This window comes from Oncorhynchus gorbuscha, linkage group LG13 (assembly GCF_021184085.1).
Source record: "Oncorhynchus gorbuscha isolate QuinsamMale2020 ecotype Even-year linkage group LG13, OgorEven_v1.0, whole genome shotgun sequence".
NCBI classification, from domain to species: domain Eukaryota; kingdom Metazoa; phylum Chordata; class Actinopteri; order Salmoniformes; family Salmonidae; genus Oncorhynchus; species Oncorhynchus gorbuscha.
This window is the reverse complement of record NC_060185.1, coordinates 62,584,953-62,608,517: the sequence shown is the minus strand read 5'-3', so window position 1 is coordinate 62,608,517 and position 23,565 is coordinate 62,584,953. Positions and strand designations below refer to the sequence as shown.

At 43.1% G+C, this 23,565-nt stretch overlaps 1 protein-coding gene across 2 annotated transcripts in view; it reads right to left on the bottom strand.

Moving 5' to 3' along the window:
* Nucleotides 1–400: 400 nt before the first annotated feature.
* Nucleotides 401–23,565, bottom strand: part of LOC123993279 (serine/threonine-protein phosphatase 2A 55 kDa regulatory subunit B gamma isoform) — a 25,413-nt gene continuing 2,248 nt past the window's right edge. Inside the window, exons 2-10 of one of the 2 annotated variants that reach the window (XM_046295219.1) lie at nucleotides 21,135–21,295; nucleotides 17,215–17,312; nucleotides 16,360–16,525; nucleotides 15,823–15,935; nucleotides 11,692–11,869; nucleotides 9,575–9,739; nucleotides 8,468–8,637; nucleotides 2,490–2,581; nucleotides 401–2,328 (exon numbers count right to left, since the gene is read on the bottom strand). In XM_046295219.1, coding sequence (XP_046151175.1) covers nucleotides 2,049–2,328; nucleotides 2,490–2,581; nucleotides 8,468–8,637; nucleotides 9,575–9,739; nucleotides 11,692–11,869; nucleotides 15,823–15,935; nucleotides 16,360–16,525; nucleotides 17,215–17,312; nucleotides 21,135–21,216 — 1,344 coding nt within the window. In that variant the 5' untranslated portion in view covers nucleotides 21,217–21,295 and the 3' untranslated portion in view covers nucleotides 401–2,048. The remainder of the gene's footprint in view (nucleotides 2,329–2,489; nucleotides 2,582–8,467; nucleotides 8,638–9,574; nucleotides 9,740–11,691; nucleotides 11,870–15,822; nucleotides 15,936–16,359; nucleotides 16,526–17,214; nucleotides 17,313–21,134; nucleotides 21,296–23,565) is intronic. The other variant, XM_046295220.1, reaches the window with a different exon arrangement.

Genomic DNA, 23,565 nt, shown 5'->3' with positions numbered 1-23,565 from the left:
TTAATGAGCATGATCTTGTCATTTAGTCTGGATCTTTACACTCTCCAGGGCTATGGACAGCTTGTCCAGCAGAATAGGTCACACACACACACACACACACACACACACACAGTGCTGATTCTGCTTCATTGGTGTATGTAATGACAGTGTATTAACACTAGGTGGTTCCCCAGGCTACAGCACAGATATTTGTTTTAGTGATATCAGGTAATCCTTAGTGATGTATTTCAAATCTATTGAGCCATATGAAGACTGTTGGATCTACAAAGTACACAGACAGCAGTTAATACTTAAAGCACTATACATGAATGAAAAGCGATTTGAATAGTGGTCATATTAGAATTGATTTGGCTGCAGTGACAGCCGTTTAACAGACACACCACAGCCTAACCCTAACCCATAGAATGCAATTTTGTTGAAATCTTTATTCAGGTAGGAGGGGGGGACATATTAACATATTTATAATTGTTCATTTGACTTTCTCTTCTTGAAAATACGTGAACAAAAAAAAGAGATGTGAATCAATGGCAGGGCAGCGGGACTCGGAATCAAACACAAGTGATGTTTCCAAAAATATATAAATGCAATTGCTGGAGAGAAGAGTGCAATAATCTCTCTCGCATTGTCATGGACAGCATCATCATTACAGATGATTGGCTCTGGGACATATTGATACGAAACAAACGGATCAGCCCCTTAAAGGTCTAGATAACAACGCTGATAAAACGATCCCAATTCCTCTGGTTCAGTTTCTTTTTCATTTTTAACTGATTTTTTTTTTTTTTTTTCGGCTTCATTTCAAATGTACACCGTAAAAACCCGAACACTGTTAAACATGCTTTTTTGTGTCTTGTAAACACAAACAAAAGGAGCTCGTTGTTGTCTATGGTAACTAGTGCTGTGTAGAGGCAGAGCTCCAGAAGCCTTTTTACAGCCTGTTTCTGATTAGAAAGGCAGCCAGTAAATGTATATAAACACATCATTTTTGTTCATCATGCAGCATATAATGTTTTTGCTTGATTGTTGGACTTTGTTTTATTAATCGTGTTTCATTGCAAAGTGGCACACGACACCGCCGAGATCCCCAGCAGTGTCCACAATCAACAGAAACGTAAGGAGTAAATGTCACCAAGCTGTGACAGACAGCCTAGTGGAACCCAAGTCCAACTGTGACATGTCACTGTTATACGTATACCAATAACGGTCATTATCGTCACCATCCATAATACCACCATTATTAACGAGAATTTACAAAAATATGTGAATTCGTGATTTTTAACTGTGAAAAACTATAATAAAACTTGAAACATCCAGCAAACGTTCTGTTTCCACGATAGTCACCACCAGGAACCACAAAGGTTTTTTTTACACCAACGTCAAGGATCAATTCCGACTGTACACTCTTAGAAACACTCTAGAACCTAAAATGGTTCTTTGGCTGTCCCCAAAGGACAACCCTTTGAATAACCTTTTTTGGTTCCAGGTATAGCCATTTTGGCTTTCGTACAGAACCCTTTCCACAGAGGGTTCTACCTGGAACCCAAAAGGGTTCTACCTGGAACCAATCCTTTTTTCTAAGAGTGTAGGAGAGGGACTGGGGGGTTGAACTGAGCACAAACGTACAGAAACAGATGGAGAGAAGAGGAGGAGGAAGAAGAGGATGAGGCAGATGAACAGAAAAAGACAGACAACATGTTAAAGCTCCTCCTGCCGAGAGGTCAATCCCTCGGAATGAAAAAACGACCAATAGTGAAACAAACACAATCAGATCAGCCACAATCCAGAGGTCAACACATCCATGATTAAGACTAAGAGAAACCATAAACCAACATCATTCTCATTGGGTAATTCAGCTCCCCCTGTTTGGCCCTAGGGTGAGGTGGGTCCATCCAGTATTTCAGGGGGAGGGGGGGGGCTTCATTAGTTGGAAGTGTGGGAGGCAGGGACTGAGCACTCTGGAGTGTGTCTCCACAATAGCGCCATGTCGTCTGGAGTGTGTGTGTCTGTCTCCAGCCTCCTGCGCTTTCCCTCTCTCGGCCGTGCATCTCCTAGTTGAATTTGTCCTGGAAGATGTACAGGTTGTTGGTGGCAGCGATGGCGATGATGTTCTCCGTGGGGTGCCAGGCCGTGTGCAGGATCTTCTTGGTGAAGTCCAGGCTGTCCACGCTGATGTCATCCTTGCGACGTTTCCCACCCTGGCAGACGCGGCGAGGCTTGAGAACGGCCCGGGGCTTACTGCTCTCCCTGGACGCCTCCAGGGTCACGTCACGCTTTGTGTTCCGGTCAAACATCCGGAAGAAGTTGTTGTAGGCCCCCGTCATGATCACACTGGGAGAGGGGGACGGATAGAAAAGACTCTAGAAGCCCAATTCTGCCCTCATGCACTCTGAACACAAAGTGCACACACATTCACTCCCTGAACGATTAAAGGGGTAGTAAAAACAGCAAGGGCAACAAACATTTAAAAAACACACACACTCTTCGCCTACCTGTCTGAGCCGTTCCAGGCACACTCAAACTTGTCAAAGATGCAGTCGTTCTCATAAAGGGAGCACAGCTTGCTGCGGAGGTAATCATGCACCTGCAGGAACACACACCAAGATTTAATCAACACACCGCTCACAGCCAACACAGACACACATACACAGACCGGACACAGAATCCACGGCATAGTACTCACACAGACATAGCTCTGTCAACTAATGTTAACACAGGATATTCATTCTGAGAGTGTGGAGAACTACTGAACCACGTTGTAATCGAATCCATTTAGGGGACACGGACACACACACTCTTCTCTCTGTCTCTCTGTGCATGGTGATGCAAGGGCGTGAAATGTACAATGATATCTTTATACATAATAAGCTTAATGGATTCACTGCATAGGGTCAACGGTCAATTCATGGTCAATCCCTCTACGACCAAACCATGGTCACAGTTTGGTTGTAAATCAAACCATATTGACGTGTTTGTTTCCATACCGTTCTCTTCTGACCGATGAAAATATGTTGTGTTAAAGTGAACATTGCCTGTTCTCTCCCCTGACAACCCACCCCTCTCCTCCCCCCCATTTCTTTCCTTTTGGACCTTTTAGTATTTTTGTCTCCCCCTCATTCTCTCTCCCTCCCCTCCCTTTCCCAATTCATTTCAATGGAGGGAATACCTGAGTAAACACAGCCAAATTAGGAAATACAGAGTTTGAGAGTCCCTCATTCCCACCCATCTCCCACCTCTCTCTGTGTCTCCTTGCTGCATTGCAGATATGGGTAGGTCTCAGTAAGGTATCCCCCTCCCCTCCTCTCCCAGTGCAGTTTATGAGTGGAGCTCCTGGCTATAAATAGCACCAGCGCATCTTAACCACCCACTCCTGACTGCACAGCAGAGCATGCCTCACCCGCAAGCACACACACACTACGCACACACACACTACGCGGGCACACAACACGCCCACAGCTATAGACACACTACACACGTATCATGTGCACTCATTATTTCCTTAATCGTGCTAAACACGCACTGAACATACAGGAACACGTGTATCATACACAACATGTACAGATGTTACATACACAGTGTATTTCCAATGTTAGTCATTTAGCAGAGGCTCTCATTCAGGTTGACCTACAGCTAGTCATCTTAAGGGAACTAGGCGAGACAACCACATGTCACAGTCATAGTAAGTACAACTTTTCCTCAATGAAGTTGCTATCAGCAACGTGAGTGGTAGTAGACACTATGTATAGAGGTATTGACATTCAGGCCCAGAGGCTAAAAATGTGTAGCGCACGCTACACACACATGCGAAACACATGCATATGAGAGCCCAGCAACTTGAGCTCCGAAAACATCCAATTCCATTTTCAGACAGATCTCCCTGACTGACATCAATGCGTGGCCTATTCGACAGTTTCCACAATCCTAATAATATGTCAATACATATTTGACCCACGTCTGCTTCGCACACACACTCGCATAGCTTTACTGTATATGCTAATAGTAACAGTACACACACTGTATACGTCTCCGTAGTCTCTGGAAAGAGAGCCTGTGACGTGATATCTGCTTTTGGGATGTTAACAAGGGGGCAGTCCATCTTAACTTCTCCTCCACATTTACTGGATTGGTTGAACACATTTACTGGATTGTGTCAGGTTTTGTCTTCTCGTCAAGACTAGTATGTAGGGGATCTAGTTTCAGCCGTTTATTTTACGCCTGCTGCGTTAGGTTAGTGTATCTGTGCTGATAGTAATAGTATACTGTCTATATCTCTGTGATAGTAATACTATACTGTCTCTCTGATAGTAATAGCATACTGTCTCTGTGATAGTAATAGCATACTGTCTCTGTGATAGTAATAGTATACTGTCTATATCTCTGTGATAGTAATACTATACTATCTCTCTGATAGTAATAGCATACTATCTCTGTGATAGTAATAGCATACTGTCTCTGTGATAGTAATAGTATACTGTCTATATCTCTGTGATAGTAATAGTATACTGTCTATATCTCTGTGATAGTAATACTATACTGTCTCTCTGATAGTAATAGCATACTGTCTCTCTGATAGTAATAGCATACTGTCTCTGTGATAGTAATAGTATACTGTCTATATCTCTGTGATAGTAATACTATACTGTCTCTCTGATAGTAATAGCATACTGTCTCTCTGATAGTAATAGCATACTGTCTCTGTGATAGTAATAGTATACTGTCTATATCTCTGTGATAGTAATACTATACTGTCTCTCTGATAGTAATAGCATACTGTCTCTCTGATAGTAATAGCATACTGTCTCTGTGATAGTAATAGTATACTGTCTCTCTGATAGTAATAGCATACTGTCTCTGTGATAGTAATAGTATACTGTCTATATCTCTGTGATAGTAATACTATACTGTCTCTCTGATAGTAATAGCATACTGTCTCTCTGATAGTAATAGCATACTGTCTCTGTGATAGTAATAGTATACTGTCTCTCTGATAGTAATAGCATACTGTCTCTGTGATAGTAATAGTATACTGTCTATATCTCTGTGATAGTAATAGTATACTGTCTCTCTGATAGTAATAGCATACTGTCTCTCTGATAGTAATAGCATACTGTCTCTGTGATAGTAATAGTATACTGTCTATATCTCTGTGATAGTAATACTATACTGTCTCTCTGATAGTAATAGCATACTGTCTCTCTGATAGTAATAGCATACTGTCTCTCTGATAGTAATAGCATACTGTCTCTCTGATAGTAATAGTATACTGTCTCTCTGATAGTAATAGCATACTATCTCTGTGATAGTAATAGTATACTGTCTATACCTCTGGGATAGTAATAGTATACTGTCTATATCTCTGTGATAGTAATACTATACTGTCTCTCTGATAGTAATACTATACTGTCTCTCTGATAGTAATAGCATACTATCTCTGTGATAGTAATAGTATACTGTCTATATCTCTGTGATAGTAATATTGTACTGTCTCTGTGATAGTAATAGTATACTGTCTCTCTGATAGTAATAGCATACTATCTCTGTGATAGTAATAGTATACTGTCTATATCTCTGTGATAGTAATATTGTACTGTCTCTCTGATAGTAATAGCATACTGTCTCTCTGATAGTAATAGCATACTGTCTCTGTGATAGTAATAGTATACTGTCTATATCTCTGTGATAGTAATACTATACTGTCTCTGTGATAGTAATAGTATACTGTCTATATCTCTGTGATAGTAATAGTATACGGTCTCTGTGATAGTAATAACATACTGTCTCTGTTATAGTAATAGTATACTGTCTATATCTCTGTGATAGTAATACTATACTGTCACTGTGATAGTAATAGCATACTGTCTATATCTCTGTGATAGTAATATTGTACTGTCTCTCTGATAGTAATAGCATACTGTCTCTGTGATAGTAATAGTATACTGGTCTCTGTGATAGTAATAGCATACTGTCTCTGTGATAGTAATAGCATACTGTCTCTGTGATAGTAATAGTATACTGTCTATATCTCTGTGATAGTAATACTATACTGTCTCTCTGATAGTAATAGCATACTGTCTCTGTGATAGTAATAGCATACTGTCTCTGATAGTAATAGTATACTGTCAATATCTCTGTGATAGTAATACTATACTGTCTCTGATAGTAATAGTATACTGTCTATATCTCTGTGATAGTAATAGTATACTGTCTATATCTCTGTGATAGTAATACTATACTGTCTCTCTGATAGTAATAGTATACTGTCTATATCTCTGTGATAGTAATAGTATACTGTCTATATCTCTGTGATAGTAATATCATACTGTTTATGTGATAGTAATAGTATACTGTCTATATCTCTGTGATAGTAATACTATACTGTCTCTGTGATAGTAATAGTATACTGTCTATATCTCTGTGATAGTAATGTTTATGTGATACTGTCTATATCTCTGTGAATAGTAATACTATACTGTCTCTCTGATAGTAATAGCATACTGTCTATGTCTCTGTGATAGTAATAGCATACTGTCTATGTCTCTGTGATAGTAATAGTATACTGTCTCTGTGATAGTAATAGTATACTGTCTATACCTCTGTGATAGTAATATCATACTGTTTATGTGATAGTAATAGTATACTGTCTATATCTCTGTGATAGTAATACTATACTGTCTCTCTGATAGTAATAGCATACTGTCTATGTCTCTGTGATAGTAATAGCATACTGTCTATGTCTCTGTGGTAGTAATAGTATACTGTCTCTGTGATAGTAATAGTATACTGTCTATATCTCTGTGATAGTAATATCATACTGTTTATGTGATAGTAATAGTATACTATCCATGTCTCTGTGATAGTAATACTATACTGTCTATGTCTCTGTGATAGTAATAGTATACTGTCTATATCTCTGTGATAGTAATATCATACTGTTTATGTGATAGTAATACTATACTGTCTATGTCTCTGTGATAGTAATAGTATACTGTCTATATCTCTGTGATAGTAATATCATACTGTTTATGTGATAGTAATAGTATACTATCCATGTCTCTGTGATAGTAATACTATACTGTCTATGTCTCTGTGATAGTAATAGTATACTGTCTATATCTCTGTGATAGTAATACTATACTGTCTCTCTGATAGTAATAGCATACTGTCTCTGTGATAGTAATAGTATACGGTCTCTGTGATAGTAATAGCATACTGTCTCTGTGATAGTAATAGTATACTGTCTATATCTCTGTGATAGTAATACTATACTGTCTCTCTGATAGTAATAGCATACTGTCTATGTCTCTGTGATAGTAATAGTATACTGTCTATACCTCTGTGATAGTAATACTATACTGTCTCTGATAGTAATAGTATACTGTCTATATCTCTGTGATAGTAATAGCATACTGTCTCTGATAGTAATAGTATACTGTCAATATCTCTGTGATAGTAATACTATACTGTCTCTGATAGTAATAGTATACTGTCTATATCTCTGTGATAGTAATAGTATACTGTCTATATCTCTGTGATAGTAATAGCATACTGTCTCTGATAGTAATAGTATACTGTCTATATCTCTGTGATAGTAATACTATACTGTCTCTGATAGTAATAGTATACTGTCTATATCTCTGTGATAGTAATAGTATACTGTCTATATCTCTGTGATAGTAATACTATACTGTCTCTCTGATAGTAATAGCATACTGTCTATGTCTCTGTGATAGTAATAGCATACTGTCTATGTCTCTGTGATAGTAATAGTATACTGTCTCTGTGATAGTAATAGTATACTGTCTATATCTCTGTGATAGTAATATCATACGGTTTATGTGATAGTAATAGTATACTGTCTATATCTCTGTGATAGTAATACTATACTGTCTCTGATAGTAATAGTATACTGTCTATATCTCTCTGATAGTAATAGTATACTGTCTATATCTCTGTGATAGTAATACTATACTGTCTCTCTGATAGTAATAGCATACTGTCTATGTCTCTGTGATAGTAATAGCATACTGTCTATGTCTCTGTGATAGTAATAGTATACTGTCTCTGTGATAGTAATAGTATACTGTCTATATCTCTGTGATAGTAATATCATACGGTTTATGTGATAGTAATAGTATACTATCCATGTCTCTGTGATAGTAATACTATACTGTCTATGTCTCTGTGATAGTAATAGTATACTGTCTATATCTCTGTGATAGTAATATCATACTGTTTATGTGATAGTAATAGTATACTATCCATGTCTCTGTGATAGTAATATCATACTGTTTATGTGATAGTAATAGTATACTATCCATGTCTCTGTGATAGTAATACTATACTGTCTATATCTCTGTGATAGTAATATCATACTGTTTATGTGATAGTAATAGTATACTATCCATGTCTCTGTGATAGTAATACTATACTGTCTATGTCTCTGTGCTGATAGTGAAGTTGGGCTCCTCACTTGATATATCTCCAGGGGCTTGTTCTCCATGTTGAGGTCCCACACCTTGGCGGTGAGGTAGTCTCTGGTCAGCAGGTAGCGCCCGCTGTGGCTGAACTTCACGTCCGACACAGACGAGATGATTTCCGAGAAGAAGGAGCGGTTACTGGGGTCCTCCGGCTCCTCAAACACTGGAGGAGGAGAGGAGAGGGGGGTGAGTGTTTGGGGGTAGAGGTGGGAGTAGTGTGTGTGTGTGTGTGTGTGTGCGTGCATGCGTGCGTCCGTGCAGGCGTGCGTGCGGCCTCCAGATTACGGGTCTGCCAAAAACTAAGGCGAAGCAGTTGGTTAGGTAGGGCTCTGTTACAGCTGTCGTGGGCAGCCTAGCTGTTTGGAGAAAGAGGTGCTTTCTGTACTCTTGAGTGCATTGCATACCGAGACCTTTTGTTCATGTATTTTATTAGGATCCCCATTAGCTGTTGCAAAAGCAGCAGGTACTCTTCCTGGGGTCCACACAAAACATGAAACATGACATAATACAGAACATTAACAGCTCAAGGACAGAACTACATACATTCTTTTAAATGTTTGGATACTTTTTTAATGTAAATTCGATTGGTGGATTCAAATAAAGTAGTTAAAGTGTGTGTGTGTGTGTGTGTGTGTGTGTGTGTGTGTGTGTGTGTGTGTGTGTGTGTGTGTGTGTGTGTGTGTGTGTGTGTGTGTGTGTGTGTGTGTGTGTGTGTGTGTGTGTGTGTGTGTGTGTGTGTGTGTGTGTGTGTGTGTGTGTGTGTGTGTGTGTTGGTTCTTCTATCTTTGTGGGGACCTAAAAGCCCCAACAAGGATAGTAAAATAATTTATGTCCCTAGTTAATGTCCCTAGTGGGGACATTTCCCATGTTCCCATGAGGTCAATGTCTATTTTAAGCTCAGGGGTTTAGGTTTAGGGTTACAATTAGTGTTAGAATTAGGGTTAATGGTTAGGTTTAGGGCTAAGGTTACAGGTTAGAGTTCATTTTGAATGGAAATCAATTTTAGGTCCCCACAAGGATAGAAAAACAAAATGTGTGTGTGTGTCTGATTGTAGGCCATGTCTGTCTGTATGTCTATGTCTGTGTGTGTGAGTACTCACGTTTGGAGTGTTTGTCACACAGTGCGGCCTCTCTCATGTCACAGAGCCGTAGAGTTCCCTTACTGCTGCTATAGACCAACAGGTTACAGTGGTGAGGGTGGAACTCTGCTGCTGTTATCACCTCTGTCAGATCCTCCATGTTCACTGGCTTAATGTCCACAATGTCTGGGGCACAGGGGCTCAGGACTACAGCAGATAGTACTGTATACACACACATTGTGATAATAATTAAACAATTAAGCAATATGGCATGAGGGGGTGTGGTATATGGCCAATATACCACGGCTAAGGGCTGTTCTTATGCATGCCGCAATGCGGAGCGCCTGGATACAGGCCCTTAGCCGTTGTATATTGGCCGTATACCACAAAACCCCAAGGTGCCTTATTGCTATTATAAACTGGCTACCAACTTAGAGCTGTAAAATAAATTATTTGTCATACGTATACCACGGCTGTCAGCCAATTAGCATTCAGGGCTCAAAACACCCAGTTTATAATATACAATATAATACAGCATACATACTAATTTGATTTTGTGTGTTTGTGTTTGATTAAAAACATAGTACACATACAGTACCCGTCAAAGGTTTGGACACATCTACTCAGTCAAGGGTTTTTCTTTATTTTTACTTTTTTCTACAAATATCACATATGGAATCATAAAGTAACCAAACAATTGTTCAACAAATCTAAATATATTTTATATTTGAGATTCTTCAATGTAGCCAGCCTTTGCCTTGATGAAAGCTTTGCACACTCTTGGCATTCTCTCAAGCAGCTTCACGAGGTAGTCACCTGGAATGAGGTAGTCACCTGCAATTAACAGGTCTGACTTGTTAAAAGTTAATTTGCGGAATTTTGTTTGAGCCAATCTGTTGTGCTGTGACAAGGTACGGGTGGTATACAGAAGATAGCCCTATTTGGTACAAGACCAAGTCCATATTATGGCAAGAACAGCTCAAATAAGCAAAGAGAAACGACAGTCCATCATTACTTTAAGACATGAAGGTCAATCAATCTGGAAAATTTCAAGAACTTTGAAAGTTTCTTCAAGTGCAGTCGTAAAAAAACATCAAGGCACACTTAACCAGCATGGCTCCCACAGCATTCTGCAGCGATGCGCCATCACATCTGGTTTGCGCTTAGTGGGACTATAATTTGTTTATCAACAGGACAATGACCCAACACACCTCCAGGCTGTGTAAGGGCTACTTGACCAAGAAAAAGAGTGACGGAGTGCTGCATCAGATGACCTGGCCCACACAATCACCCGACCTCAACCCATATGAGATGGTTTGGGATGAGTTGGACTGCAGAGTGAAGGAAAAGCAGCCAACAAGTGCTCAGCATATGTGGGAACTCCTTCAAGACTGTTGGAAAAGCAGTCCAGGTGAAGGTGGTTGAGAGAATGCCAAGAGTGTGCAAAGATGACATCAAGGCAAATGGTGGTTACTTTGAAGAATTTAACATCTAAAATATATTTGGATTAGTTTAACATTTTTTTTTGCTTACTACATGATTCCTTATGTGTTGTTTCATAGTTTTGATGTCTTCACTATTATTCTACAATGTAGAAAAGAGTAAGAATAAAGAAAAACCCTTGAATGAGTAGGTGTTCTAAAACTTTTGACTGGTACTGTACATGCAGTACATATTCAAAATGATATGCATAAACACACTGATATCAATCTATATACTATTAAACACATACACACCTCTAGAGGTAGTGGGAGGATAATCTCAAATGTATCTGAATTGTACCAATGCAAATCCTGTCTGGGGCGAGGAGTGTGTGTGTGTTCTATTCAGCCATACTATAATCCAGAAAAGGGGTGAAATATTCATGGAACAGTTTTAATAATTCATTAAGCTGCATTTTCACTCCTCGGCAACCGTTCCCCTCCCCCACATCACTGTGTGTGTTCGGTTGGAATCTGTGTGTGTGTGTGTGTGTGTGTGTGTGTGTGTGTGTGTGTGTGTGTGTGTGTGTGTGTGTGTGTGTGTGTGTGTGTGCGTGCGTGCGTGCGTGCGTGCGTGCGTGCGTGCGTGCGTGCGTGCGTGCGTGCGTGCGTGCGTGCGTGCGTGCGTTTTGACCAATTGTCTGATCTAAAGGATACTGAAGCTGCGGTCAGTGATGCCCAGATGCCAGAGGTTGATCCTCAGGTCGTCAGCTGACATGTAGGTCTCGTGGTCGGAGTTGACGGAGATGGAGTTGACGTGGTAGGTGTGGGCGTTGGCAAACACACGCCGAGGACTCACCTCCACCATCAGATCCATGGGCTTCAACACCGGCACCTAGGCAGAGCACAGAAGATACAGTCAGAAAACACAACACAGAAGATACAGTCTGAAAACACAACACAGAAGATAGTCTGAAAACACAACACAGAAGATACAGCCTGAAAACACAACACAGAAGATACAGTCTGAAAACACAACACAGAAGATACAGTCTGAAAACACAACACAGAAGATACAGTCTGAAAACACAACACAGAAGATACAGTCTGAAAACACAACACAGAAGATACAGTCTGAAAACACAACACAGAACATACAGTCAGAAAACACAACACAGAAGATACAGTCTGAAAACACAACACAGAAGATACAGTCTGAAAACACAGAGAAATGTACTATGTGGTGAGTAGACTCAAATTATGAGATCAAATAAGGTTTTACATTCATAGAATCAAGATTTGTCCAAAATGGGAGCTTTGAAATAATTGTATCTTTAAAGAGAGCACAAATGGAAAACCACAGAGATATAACCATTAGGAATACCTGTAAAAATGTAATATTATCACTTGTGGAGAAAACGATAGTCTGTTATTTTCTCTGGCCATAACAGCTGGCAGTATTTACTGTTGCCAAGCAGACAAACATACATAAACCTCGTGCCAATGACCCACTTTTATAAACGCACCACTGACCTACTTATGCTGTCCAACCTAGAACGCGTGTGTGTGTGTGTGTGTGTGTGTGTGTGTGTGTGTGTGTGTGTGTGTGTGTGTGTGTGTGTGTGTGTGTGTGTGTGTGTGTGTGTGTGTGTGTGTGTGTGTGTGTGTGTGTGTGTGTGTGTGTGTGTGTGTGTGTGTGTGTGTGTGTGTGTGTGTGTGTGTGTGTGTGTGTGTGTGCATACATGTCTGTGTTTGTGTGTGTACGTGCATGTAACACAGACATAACATAGATACAGAACAGACAGTGGCTTGCGAAAGTATTCACCCCCTTGGCCTTTTTCCTATTTTGTTGCCTTACCACCTGGAATTAAAATAGATTTTGGGGGGATTTGCATCATTTGATTTACACAACAAGTCTACCACTTTGAAGATGCAAAATATAGAAAACCTGAGTGTGCATAACTATTCAATCCCCCAAAGTTAATACTTTGTAGAGCCACCTTTTGCAGCAATTACAGCTGCAAGTCTCTTGGGGTATGTCTTTATAAACTTGGCACATCTAGCCACTGGGATTTTTGCCCATTCTTAAAGGCAAAACTGATCCAGCTCCCTCAAGCTGGATGGTTTCTGCTGGTGTACAGCAATCTTTAAGTCATACCACAGATTCTCAATTGGATTGAGGTCTGGGTTTTGACAAGGCCATTCCAAGACATTTAAATGTTTCCCCTTAAACCACTCTCAGTGTTGCTTTAGCAGTATGCTTAGGGTCATTGTCCTGCTGGAAGGTGACCCTTCGTCCCAGTCTCAAATCTCTGGAAACAGGTTTCCCTCAAGATTTTCCCTGTACTTAGCGCCATCCATCATTCCTTCAATTCTGACCAGTTTCCCAGTCCCTGCCGATGAAAAACATCCCCACAGCATGGTGGTGGCAGCATCATGGATGGTGTTCTCAGGGTGATGAGAGTTGTTGGGTTCGCGCCAGACATAGCGTATTCCTTGATGGCCAAAAAGCTCAATTTTCGTCTCATCTGACCAGAGTACCATCTTCCATATGTTTGGAGAGTCTCCCACATGCCTTTTGGCGAGCACCAAACATGTTTGCTTATTTTTTTCTGGACACTATTCTGTAAAACCCAGCTCTCTGTAGTGTACGGCTTAACGTGGTCCTATGGACAGATACTCCAATCTCCGCTGTGGAGCTTTGCAGCTCCTTCAGGGTTATCTTTGGTTCTCTTTGTTGCCTCTGATTAATGCCCTCTTTGCCTGGTCCGTGAGTTTTGGTGGGAGGCCCTCTCTTGGCAGGTTTGTTGTGGTGCCATATTCTTTCCATCTTTTAATAATGGATTTAATGGGGCTCCGTGGGAAGTTTCAGATATTTTTTATAACCAGACCCTGATCTGTACTTCACCACAACTTTGTCCCTGATATGTTTGGAGAGCTTGGTCTTCATAGTGCTCCTTGCTTAGTGGTGTTGCAAACTCTGGGGCGTTTCAGAACAGGTGTATACAGTGAGAGAAAAAAGTATTTGCTCACTGACAAAGAAATTGTTAGTCTATCATTTTAATGGTAGGTTTATTTGAACAGTGAGAGACAGAATAACAACAACAAAATCCAGAAAAACGCATGTCAAAAATGTTATAAATTGATTTGCATTTTAATGTGGGAAATAAGTATTTGACCCCTTTGCAAAACATGACTTAGTACTTGGTGGCAAAACCCTTATTGGCAATCACAGAGGTCAGACATTTCTTGTAGTTGGCCACCAGGTTTGCACACATTTCAGGAGGGATTTTGTCCTACTCCTCTTTGCAGATCTTCTCCAAGTCATTAATGTTTCGAGGCTGACGTTTGGCAACTCAAACTTTCAGCTCCCTCCACAGATTTTCTTTGGGATTAAGGTCTGGAGACTTGCTAGGCCACTCCAGTACCTTAATGTGCTTCTTCTTAAGCCACTCCTTTGTTGGCTTGGCCATGTGTTTTGGGTCATTGTCATGCTGGAATAACCATCCACGATCCATTTTCAATGCTCTGGCTGAGGGAAGGAGGTTCTCACCCAAGATTTGACAGTCCATCGTCCCTTTGATGCGGTGAAGTTGTCCTGTCCTCTTAGCAGAAAAACACCCCAAAAGCATGTTTCCACCTCTATGTTTGACGGTAGGGATGGTGTTCTTGGGGTCATAGGCAGCATTCAGTCCTTCACGGCGTAGTGTGTTACCAAATGTTTTCTTAGCAACTATGGTCCCAGCTGCCTTGAGATCATTGACAATATTGTCCCGTGTAGTTCTGGGCTGATTCCTCACCGTTCTCATCATCATTGCAACTCCACAAGGTGAGATCTTACATGGAGCCCCAGGCCGAGGGAGATTGACAGTTCTTTTGTGTTCCTTCCATTTGCAAATAATCGCACCAACTGTTGTCACCTTCTCACCAAGCTGCTTGACGATGTTCTTGTAGCCCATTCCAGCCTTGTGTAGGTCTACAATCTTGTCCCTGACATCCTTGGAGAGCTCTTTGGTCTTGGCCATGGTGGAGAGTTTGGAATCTGATTGATTGATTGCTTCTGTGGACAGGTGTCTTTTATACAGGTAACAATCTGAGATTAGGAGCACTCCCTTTAAGAGTGTGCTCCTAGTCTCAGCTCGTTACCTGTATAAAAGACACCTGGTAGCCAGAAATCTTTCTGATTGAGAGGGGTCAAATACTTATTTCCCTCATTAAATGGAAATCAATTTGTAACGTTTTTTACATGGATTTTTCTGGATTCTTTTGTTGTTATTCTGTCTCTCACTGTTCAAATAAACCTACCATTAAAATGATAGACTGATAATTTCTTTGTCAGTGGGCAAACGTACAAAATCAGCAAGGGATCAAATACTTTTTTTCCCTCACTGTATATACTTAGATCATGTGACACTTAGATTGCACACAGGTGGACTTCATTGAACTAATTATGTGACTTCTGAAGGTAATTGGTTGCACCAGATCTTTAATTAGGGGCTTCATAGCAAAGGGGATGAATACATATGCACCACTTTTTTTTTCTTTTTTTTAAACAAGTACATTTTTTATTTTCACTTCACCAATTTGGACTATTTTGTGTATGTCCATTACATGAAATAAAAATAAAAACCTATTTAAATTACAGGTTGTAATGCAACAAAATAGGAAAAACACCAACGGGGTGTATATTTTTGCAAGGCACTGTAGATACAATAGGAAGAGAAAGAAAGGTCCAGGGTGACATGATAACGATAAGATAGATAGATAGATAGATAGATAGATAGATAGATAGATAGATAGATAGATAGATAGATAGATAGATACGATGAGAAAATAAGATGAGTCTACCTGTAGTGAGGTGACAGTGGAGAGGTCCTTTATCCTGCCCTCCTCATCCTTCAGGTTGTAGCCTTCAGGCCTCTTGTCCCGCTCACTCACCTTCCATAGCTTAATGGTCTTATCTGATAGACAGACAGACAGCACAATACACCAATCATACTACTTCAATAGCCTTATCTAAGAGACAGACAGGGCAATCAGCCAATCATGTGCCTCAGACGTCTTATCTGAGGGACCGACAGCACAATGAACCTAGCATATGCCTCAAACAGCCTTGTTTGACACAGGATAATTCACCAATCATATGCCTCAAACCATCTAATCTGAGAGACAGACACGGCAATCAACTATCATATGTTTCAAATCATCTCATCTGTGGTCAGTTAAAAAGCTAGAGGGATAGGTAGATTCAATGTAGACTATGACCATCTACCAGTGTATGAAGCAGGTCATATGGGAATTACATTGACAATGTATGGATGATATTGCCATGCTATTACACTAACATTCTAATAGCTTCCTGGTGCTAAGGCAGAGGTCCCTTACCATTGGTGGAAAGGAGGAAGTGGGCGGCGTTCTGCTGAGGCAGCCATCGTATCTTGTTGATCTTCTCCTCGATCTCCAGACTCTTAAGGTAATCAAACTCCGGCTCGTGGCTCTGGAATGTGCTGTAGACATTATACTCTCCCTGGGAGTACGGCTCTGTCTTACACTGCAGCGAGACAGAGAGTTAGAGAGAGTTAGATCCAACACACACACATGCGCGTGTAGCGTAGTGCTGGAGTCCATTCAATCTGAACTGTAGTTATTTCACGAAGTTGCTTAAAAACTGACCCGAACCCCGAATGAACCCACCCAGTGCCAGGTCTGCGTGGGTGGCTGTGTGTGTGTGTGCACCTACCTCAGGTTCCCTCTGGAAGATGACCACTCGCCCCCCCTTATCCCCTGTGGCCAGGAGTTCTCCAGTGTGGTTGAACTCTACAGTGCCAGGTCTGCGTGGGTGGCTGTGTGTGTGTGTGCACCTACCTCAGGTTCCCTCTGGAAGATGACCACTCGCCCCCCCTTATCCCCTGTGGCCAGGAGTTCTCCAGTGTGGTTGAACTCCACAGTGCCAGGTCTGCGTGGGTGGCTGTATGTGTGTGTGCACCTACCTCAGGTTCCCTCTGGAAGATGACCACTCGCCCCCTCTTATCCCCTGTGGCCAGGAGTTCTCCAGTGTGGTTGAACTCTACAGTGCCAGGTCTGCGTGGGTGGCTGTGTGTGTGTGTGCACCTACCTCAGGTTCCCTCTGGAAGATGACCACTCGCCCCCCCTTATCCCCTGTGGCCAGGAGTTCTCCAGTGTGGTTGAACTCTACAGTGCCAGGTCTGCGTGGGTGGCTGTATGTGTGTGTGCACCTACCTCAGGTTCCCTCTGGAAGATGACCACTCGCCCCCCCTTATCCCCTGTGGCCAGGAGTTCTCCAGTGTGGTTGAACTCTACAGTGGAGATGATATCAGCTGCAGACGGGAAAGAGAGAGGGAGAGAGAAAGAGATGGGAGGGAGAGATGGGAGGGAGAGATGGGAGGGAGAGAGAATGGAGAAGGGAGAGAAAGAGTAGCTATAAGCAAACAGAACGAAGATAAACATTCACCATAATGAATTGTTCATTATCAGCTGGCACTGTATGTCATGTTTTGTCATATATTGTCATGTCTTGTCCCTGTGCTTTCTCTTCTATTCGTTTCCCCCTGCTGGTCTTATTAGGTTCTTTCCCTTTCTCTCTCTTTCCCTCTCTCTCTCTCTATCGTTCCGTTCCTGCTCCCAGCTGTTCCTCATTCTCCTAACTACCTCGTTTACTCTTTCACACCTGTCCCCTATTTTGCCCTCTGATTAAGTCCCTATTTCTCTCTCTGTTTTCGCTTCTGTCCTTGTCGGATCCTTGTTTGATGTCTGCTGTTCGCTGTGTACTGGTTCCGTCCTGTCGTGTTTTTGCCTTCATCAGATGCTGCGTGTGAGCAGGTGTCTCTATCAGCTACGGCCTGCGCCTACCCGAAGCGACCTGCAGTCTGTGGCCGCTTCTCCTGTTATTCCCCTCTACAGACTAGAGGATTTCTGTTATTCCTCGTTTGGACATTACCTGTTTAGAATTCAGGATTAGTCGTTTTCTGTTTGGACTGGAATAAACTCTGTTTCTGTTAAGTCGCTTTTGGGTCCTCATTCACCTGCATAACACTGTAAAGCAGCATCACCCAACAGTGCAGCAAGTAGCGACATAAATGAATAGAAATGAGAATTGAACTAAACCCACCCACACACAGACAATCTCACATCAGACACAGGTGTTATTATCCAAGCTTGCTTCTGACATACTGCGACAACACTGATGCCCAGCTACAAACTGGACAGTGAACAGCAAATGTTGCTACGTGAACTCTCCTAACCCTCCGAACTCCACTAACCGTCCCAGTGTCTTTCAGAGATACTACAGGCCAGTCTGAGGAGGAGAAGGCCTGCTATGGCAGACAGGGACCTTCCTGTCAGAAAGCATCTCTTACTTACCGCTGACTGATTCAATCGGACATTAGATTACAGTGGTATTCACAGTCAGTGGAAAGCCTGATTCAGTTTGAATGGCCTGACGAGAAAAAGAAAAGGAAACTGTCGGTAGAGGTTGTCTTCTACACTGTACAACCAATCCAGTGGATGTGGAGGAGGAGTTAAGACGGAGCGTCGCCTTGTTAACGCCCAGAAGCGGAAGTCGCGTCACAGGCTCGCGTTCCATTTCCCCTAAAAAAAAATGTATGCATCCGGATGGAGCCGACCCCACTGAGGGTGTACACAGCCTAACTGGTTCTATTGATAATAGGTCTTTTTTTTAAATTAGGAGGTCTGCTTATAAACGGTGTATAAACCATTAACCATTAGTAAAGTGTCTATAAATCATAGTATTGATAATAATAACAGAACTGCTGTTATGAAAATAATTATCTCCCTCGCTCTCTCTCTCTCTCTCTCTGTCTCTCTCGCTCCCTCCCTCCTGGTCTCTGTCTCTCTCTCTCTCTCTCTCTCTCTCTCTCTCTCTCTCTCTCTCTCTCTCTCTCTCTCTCTCTCTCTCTCTCTCTCTCTCTCTCTCTCTCTCTCTCTCTCTCTGTCTCGCTTGCTCCACTGTTTGTCAGGCAATGTGTTTGCGTGTTTGTGTTTGCGTGTTTGTGTTTGCGTGTTTGTGTGTGTGCACAGGGGAGTGTAGGACTGGAGGAGTGGGGGGGATTTATCGTGCATGGGGTTGCCATGGCAACAGGCTGAAGTGTTCTGGCTCTAGCATCAGCAGCCCGGTAGGAGAGGAAGACAGTAGCAGGGGAAGCAGGAATCATCAATCTGGGGGACATAATGGGCCTGCCGTACCTAGCCCACAAACAGCCCAAATTAAATCTGGAGCGCCTTCGCAGCAACTCACTGCACGGGCCTACGCACGCACGCACGCACGCACACACACACACACACACACACACACACACACACACAGGACACCCAGACCTCACAGAACATGCGCAGTAGGTCTCACACCCATATATCTCAGAGCACACACATCAAGGCATGCGCACGCGCGCACACACAGTTTCTCCAAGCACACGCACATGGAGCTCGTCTAGGCATCGCCAGAGAGCAGACATACAGTAGCTAGATGGAGTATGGAGCACTTTCTCTCTCTCTCTCACCACTGCGACACACATCACCGACCCTGCGGAAGTGCACCGCAGTAGCACTGTTGGTCCAAGCAGAGATTCCCGCCCCGTGCAGAGTCCCTGCAGAGTCCATATCACGGCTCTGTGGCGCAGTGGGAAGCTGAGTGGATGTGTCCTGTGGTGTCATAGCAGGCCTGGTCTCCCATTCAATTACCATCAGGACCCACCGACCCAGAGATCCAGAACACTGGCACAGTGGCCGTGCTGACCGACTCGTCGCCTAACTACACTCTGAGCACATACACAAACAAGCATTGTCCCCGTACACACACAGACATACCAGTGGGGGCTGGTAGGAAGAGGTGTCGGAGGACGGGGTCATTGTAATGGCTGGAATGATTGGAACGGTGGTGAAGCTCCTCCCACCAGCCTCCTCTGTTACATCCAAACGCGCACTCTAATGGACATGTCCTTCACAAAAGTAACACATAAGAACACACGTGTCCTTCACACACTAATCTCAGCCCCCAGAACCAAATCATGAGATACTTTTCACACAACAACACATAAGCACAAATGCACACACTGTGACTCACACACCAACACGGACACAAAGTGCTGAAGGGTCGATAAGGAGGGTAGGTAGTCCGTTTATTTGGGGGGGAGAACGAGGGGAGGATGGGGCGTCCTACTGTTCCAATTATAGCAATCTCTGGTCTGGGTAAACATTACTGCCAATACCACTCTCTTAACAGCATGGTCAAACTAATAACACCAAACCCGACACCCACCAGGGGACATGTGTGTGTGGGCGGGGCTGTGTGTTTGTAAGTGTCTGTCCACATACACTCCATCACCCTCCAAAATAAAGAGGGAGATGCTTGGTTATGGAAACGATTTATTAGCACGAGAGAGAGAGAGAGAGAGAGACAGAGAGAGACAGAGACAGAGAGAGACAGAGAGAGAGAGGAGAGCTCTGATATGTCATATATCTACAGTATATACTCATATAGCCCCTATACATGTCAAGGATTAGATTCTATGTCAAAACTATACCGTATCTATACCGAATCCATATTATCCATAGATACGCATCTCATAATCCATCCTATACTGTCTATTGTCTAATATCCCCATGAGGAATGGATGGATAGGTGTGTGCAGGGACAGTCCTCTGCCCTACAGCACTGACTCCAGCGATAATGAGTGTAGGAAAAGACACGTCCTCTGTGAGACTGAAGTTCGTCTGGTCAAACTCTATTTCAGGAAATCAATGACCATCACGCACACACACACACACACACACACACACACACACACACACACACACACACACACACACACACACACACACACACACACACACACACACACACACACACACACACGCTAAGATACATACACTCACATAGACAGATGCACACAGAGACACACACACAGTCACACACTCTACACAAAACAGTCCCACATATATTCACACAGATGGACAAATAGACAGTCCCTCGTACACACACTCAAACAAAGACACACACAGACGGACATATAGCCTTACTCACACAAGCACGCACACACACACACACAGTGCTCTGGGTCTCGATGTATCTGAATAAGTGATTCATTGGTCATTCATTTATACGGTATACAGTATAAACACACCTTCAGTGTAAGAGGCAAACGGCTCGGGCTCCAGGGAGAGGGAAGTGATGTCGGAGCACAGGACCTGGATGGGGTTCAACATCCTGGGGGAGGAGTCCGGGAGAGGGGAGGAGGCGGGGCCTGGTGGGGCGGGGCTCTTCAGGCAAAAGCCACGAGCAGCCCTGCAAGAGGGGGGCAGTAGGGTCTCCATTACACTGCATCAGAACCATCCAAAGGGATTACACAGGGAGGGAGGGAGGGAGGGAGGGAGGGAGGGAGGGAGGGAGGGAGGGAGGGAGGGAGGGAGGGAGGGAGGGAGGGAGGGAGGGAGGGAGTTTGACTTGTGGTGCATCTCAAATGTCTAAAGTGTCTACTTTCCTTCATCTGCACTACTATGAAAGTAATGGTGACATTGTTAGTACTGTAGTGACTGATTCAAACAAATCATGCACATTGTCATGGTTTTGTGATCATTGGTGATTTTATTATCATTAACATGTCTGTTTCACCATCCGACCGCCACTGTCCTGGCACCCACAGCCAAAGGACAGGAGAAGAGAGGACAGGACAGGACAGGAGAGGAGAGGAGAGGAGAGGAGAGGAGAGGAGAGGAGAGGAGAGGAGAGGAGAGGAGAGGAGAGGAGAGGAGAGGAGAGGAGAGGACAGGAGAAGAGAGGACAGGACAGGAGAGGAGAGGACAGGACAGGACAGGAGAAGAGAGGAGAGGAGAGGAGAGGAGAGGAGAGGAGAGGAGAGGAGAGGAGAGGACAGGACAGGAGAGGAGAGGACAGGAGAGGAGAGGAGAGGAGAGGAGAGAACAGGAGAGGAGAGGGAGAGCAGAGGAGAGGAGAGGAGAGGAGAGGAGAGGAGAGGAGAGGAGAGGAGAGGAGAGGAGAGGAGAGGAGAGGAGAGGAGAGGAGAGGAGAGGAGAGGAGAGGAGAGGAGAGGAGAGGAGAGGAGAGGGAAAAACTCTATAGGGCAGGAGGAGGGGCAGAGGGGGAGTGGGACAGGGGAAAAGTGTGAGGGGGTGAAATATCCTCCCCTCTTTGCGCCTAGGGCAGAAAACCCCTGGAGACTGGAGAGGCCTCGATCCTGACATTGCTACAGATACACTGCTGTGTGTGCACACATACATACACACACACGTACAGCAAACACACACACTAAAAGATAGACATACACACAAACACATACTGTATATACAGTAACAGACAGAAAAACACAAACACTACTACAAAAAAAATGTGGAGCCCTGCACACACACACGCACACGCACACACACACATAAACACAGACAAAAAGTTATTGAATAGGGACCAATATCGTTCTGTTAATTGTTCATCACGAGCCTATGTAATGAGTAATGTCAGGAGAAGAATAGAGAGGGGGTGGAGGGATAGACGAAAGAGGGTTGGACGGGAGGAAGACCGAGGGAAGTGGAGAGATGGAGTCGGGTGGATGAGGAGGGGGATGATGCTGAAGCATATTGTATACCGGGACGTTCAACATCCTAATCCTCCTGGGACTACGGGATCTGTTCATTCCTGTGTTTCTACACTCCAAAGATACTAAACCGCCATAATATATAATACGCCAGAATATATAAAACTCTCTTCTCTTGAAGATTTTCAGAGACGTACCATATTACCATCATAGTACGCAAATACAAATACTAATACTGATGTATGCTTGAGGACTAGGTGAATGGTCCTGCTAATACATTACACCTCTTTGTCTGGATAGGAGTCACGTAGGCCTGAATTTCTGCTCATCAGCGATTCTCTGTGAATAATCAGTGACTGGCTGTGATTTGATTAATTAATTTGGCTATTATTAGAGGGTGGGGCTAACCTGTCAATCACCCAAGGCCACTCCAAACCCAACGTGTTTATCTTCTTGTTCAGTTTCCATGGTGATGGATGATGTATGGAAGACAGAGCGCATTCAATGGAAAACACGTTCCACACACACCCTCGTTAAAGACAAGGTACGGTATTCAGTATCCATTCACACACAGAGAAATAAGTATTTCAGAGGCAGTAGTATTACACACACTCCTGTATGAGACATTGTTCATTCATACACACTAACACACACACAGTCCGGTGTAAACGAAATTATATAAGCAACAGAAAAAAACGCAGGATGTAATGGGATTATCTAGACGGGGACATGTAAGGCTCACGACCCCTTAACAGTCTGGAATTATAATCTCTGCCTCTCAGTCATGCTGCTGAACAATGTTGCTGTGTGAAAACAGCCCAGTGTTCCCGCCAGATTAGCAGTGTCTAGTTCAGATTAACAGGAGTACAGAGGGATATTGGAAGATTAATCCTGAACTCTGATACCATGATGAAACACAGACAACTTCCTCCTCTGTTCTGACGCACGTCACTCGATGGTCAGGTGCCCGCCCACGCACACTCAACAACAACGAGAGAGAGAGAGAGAG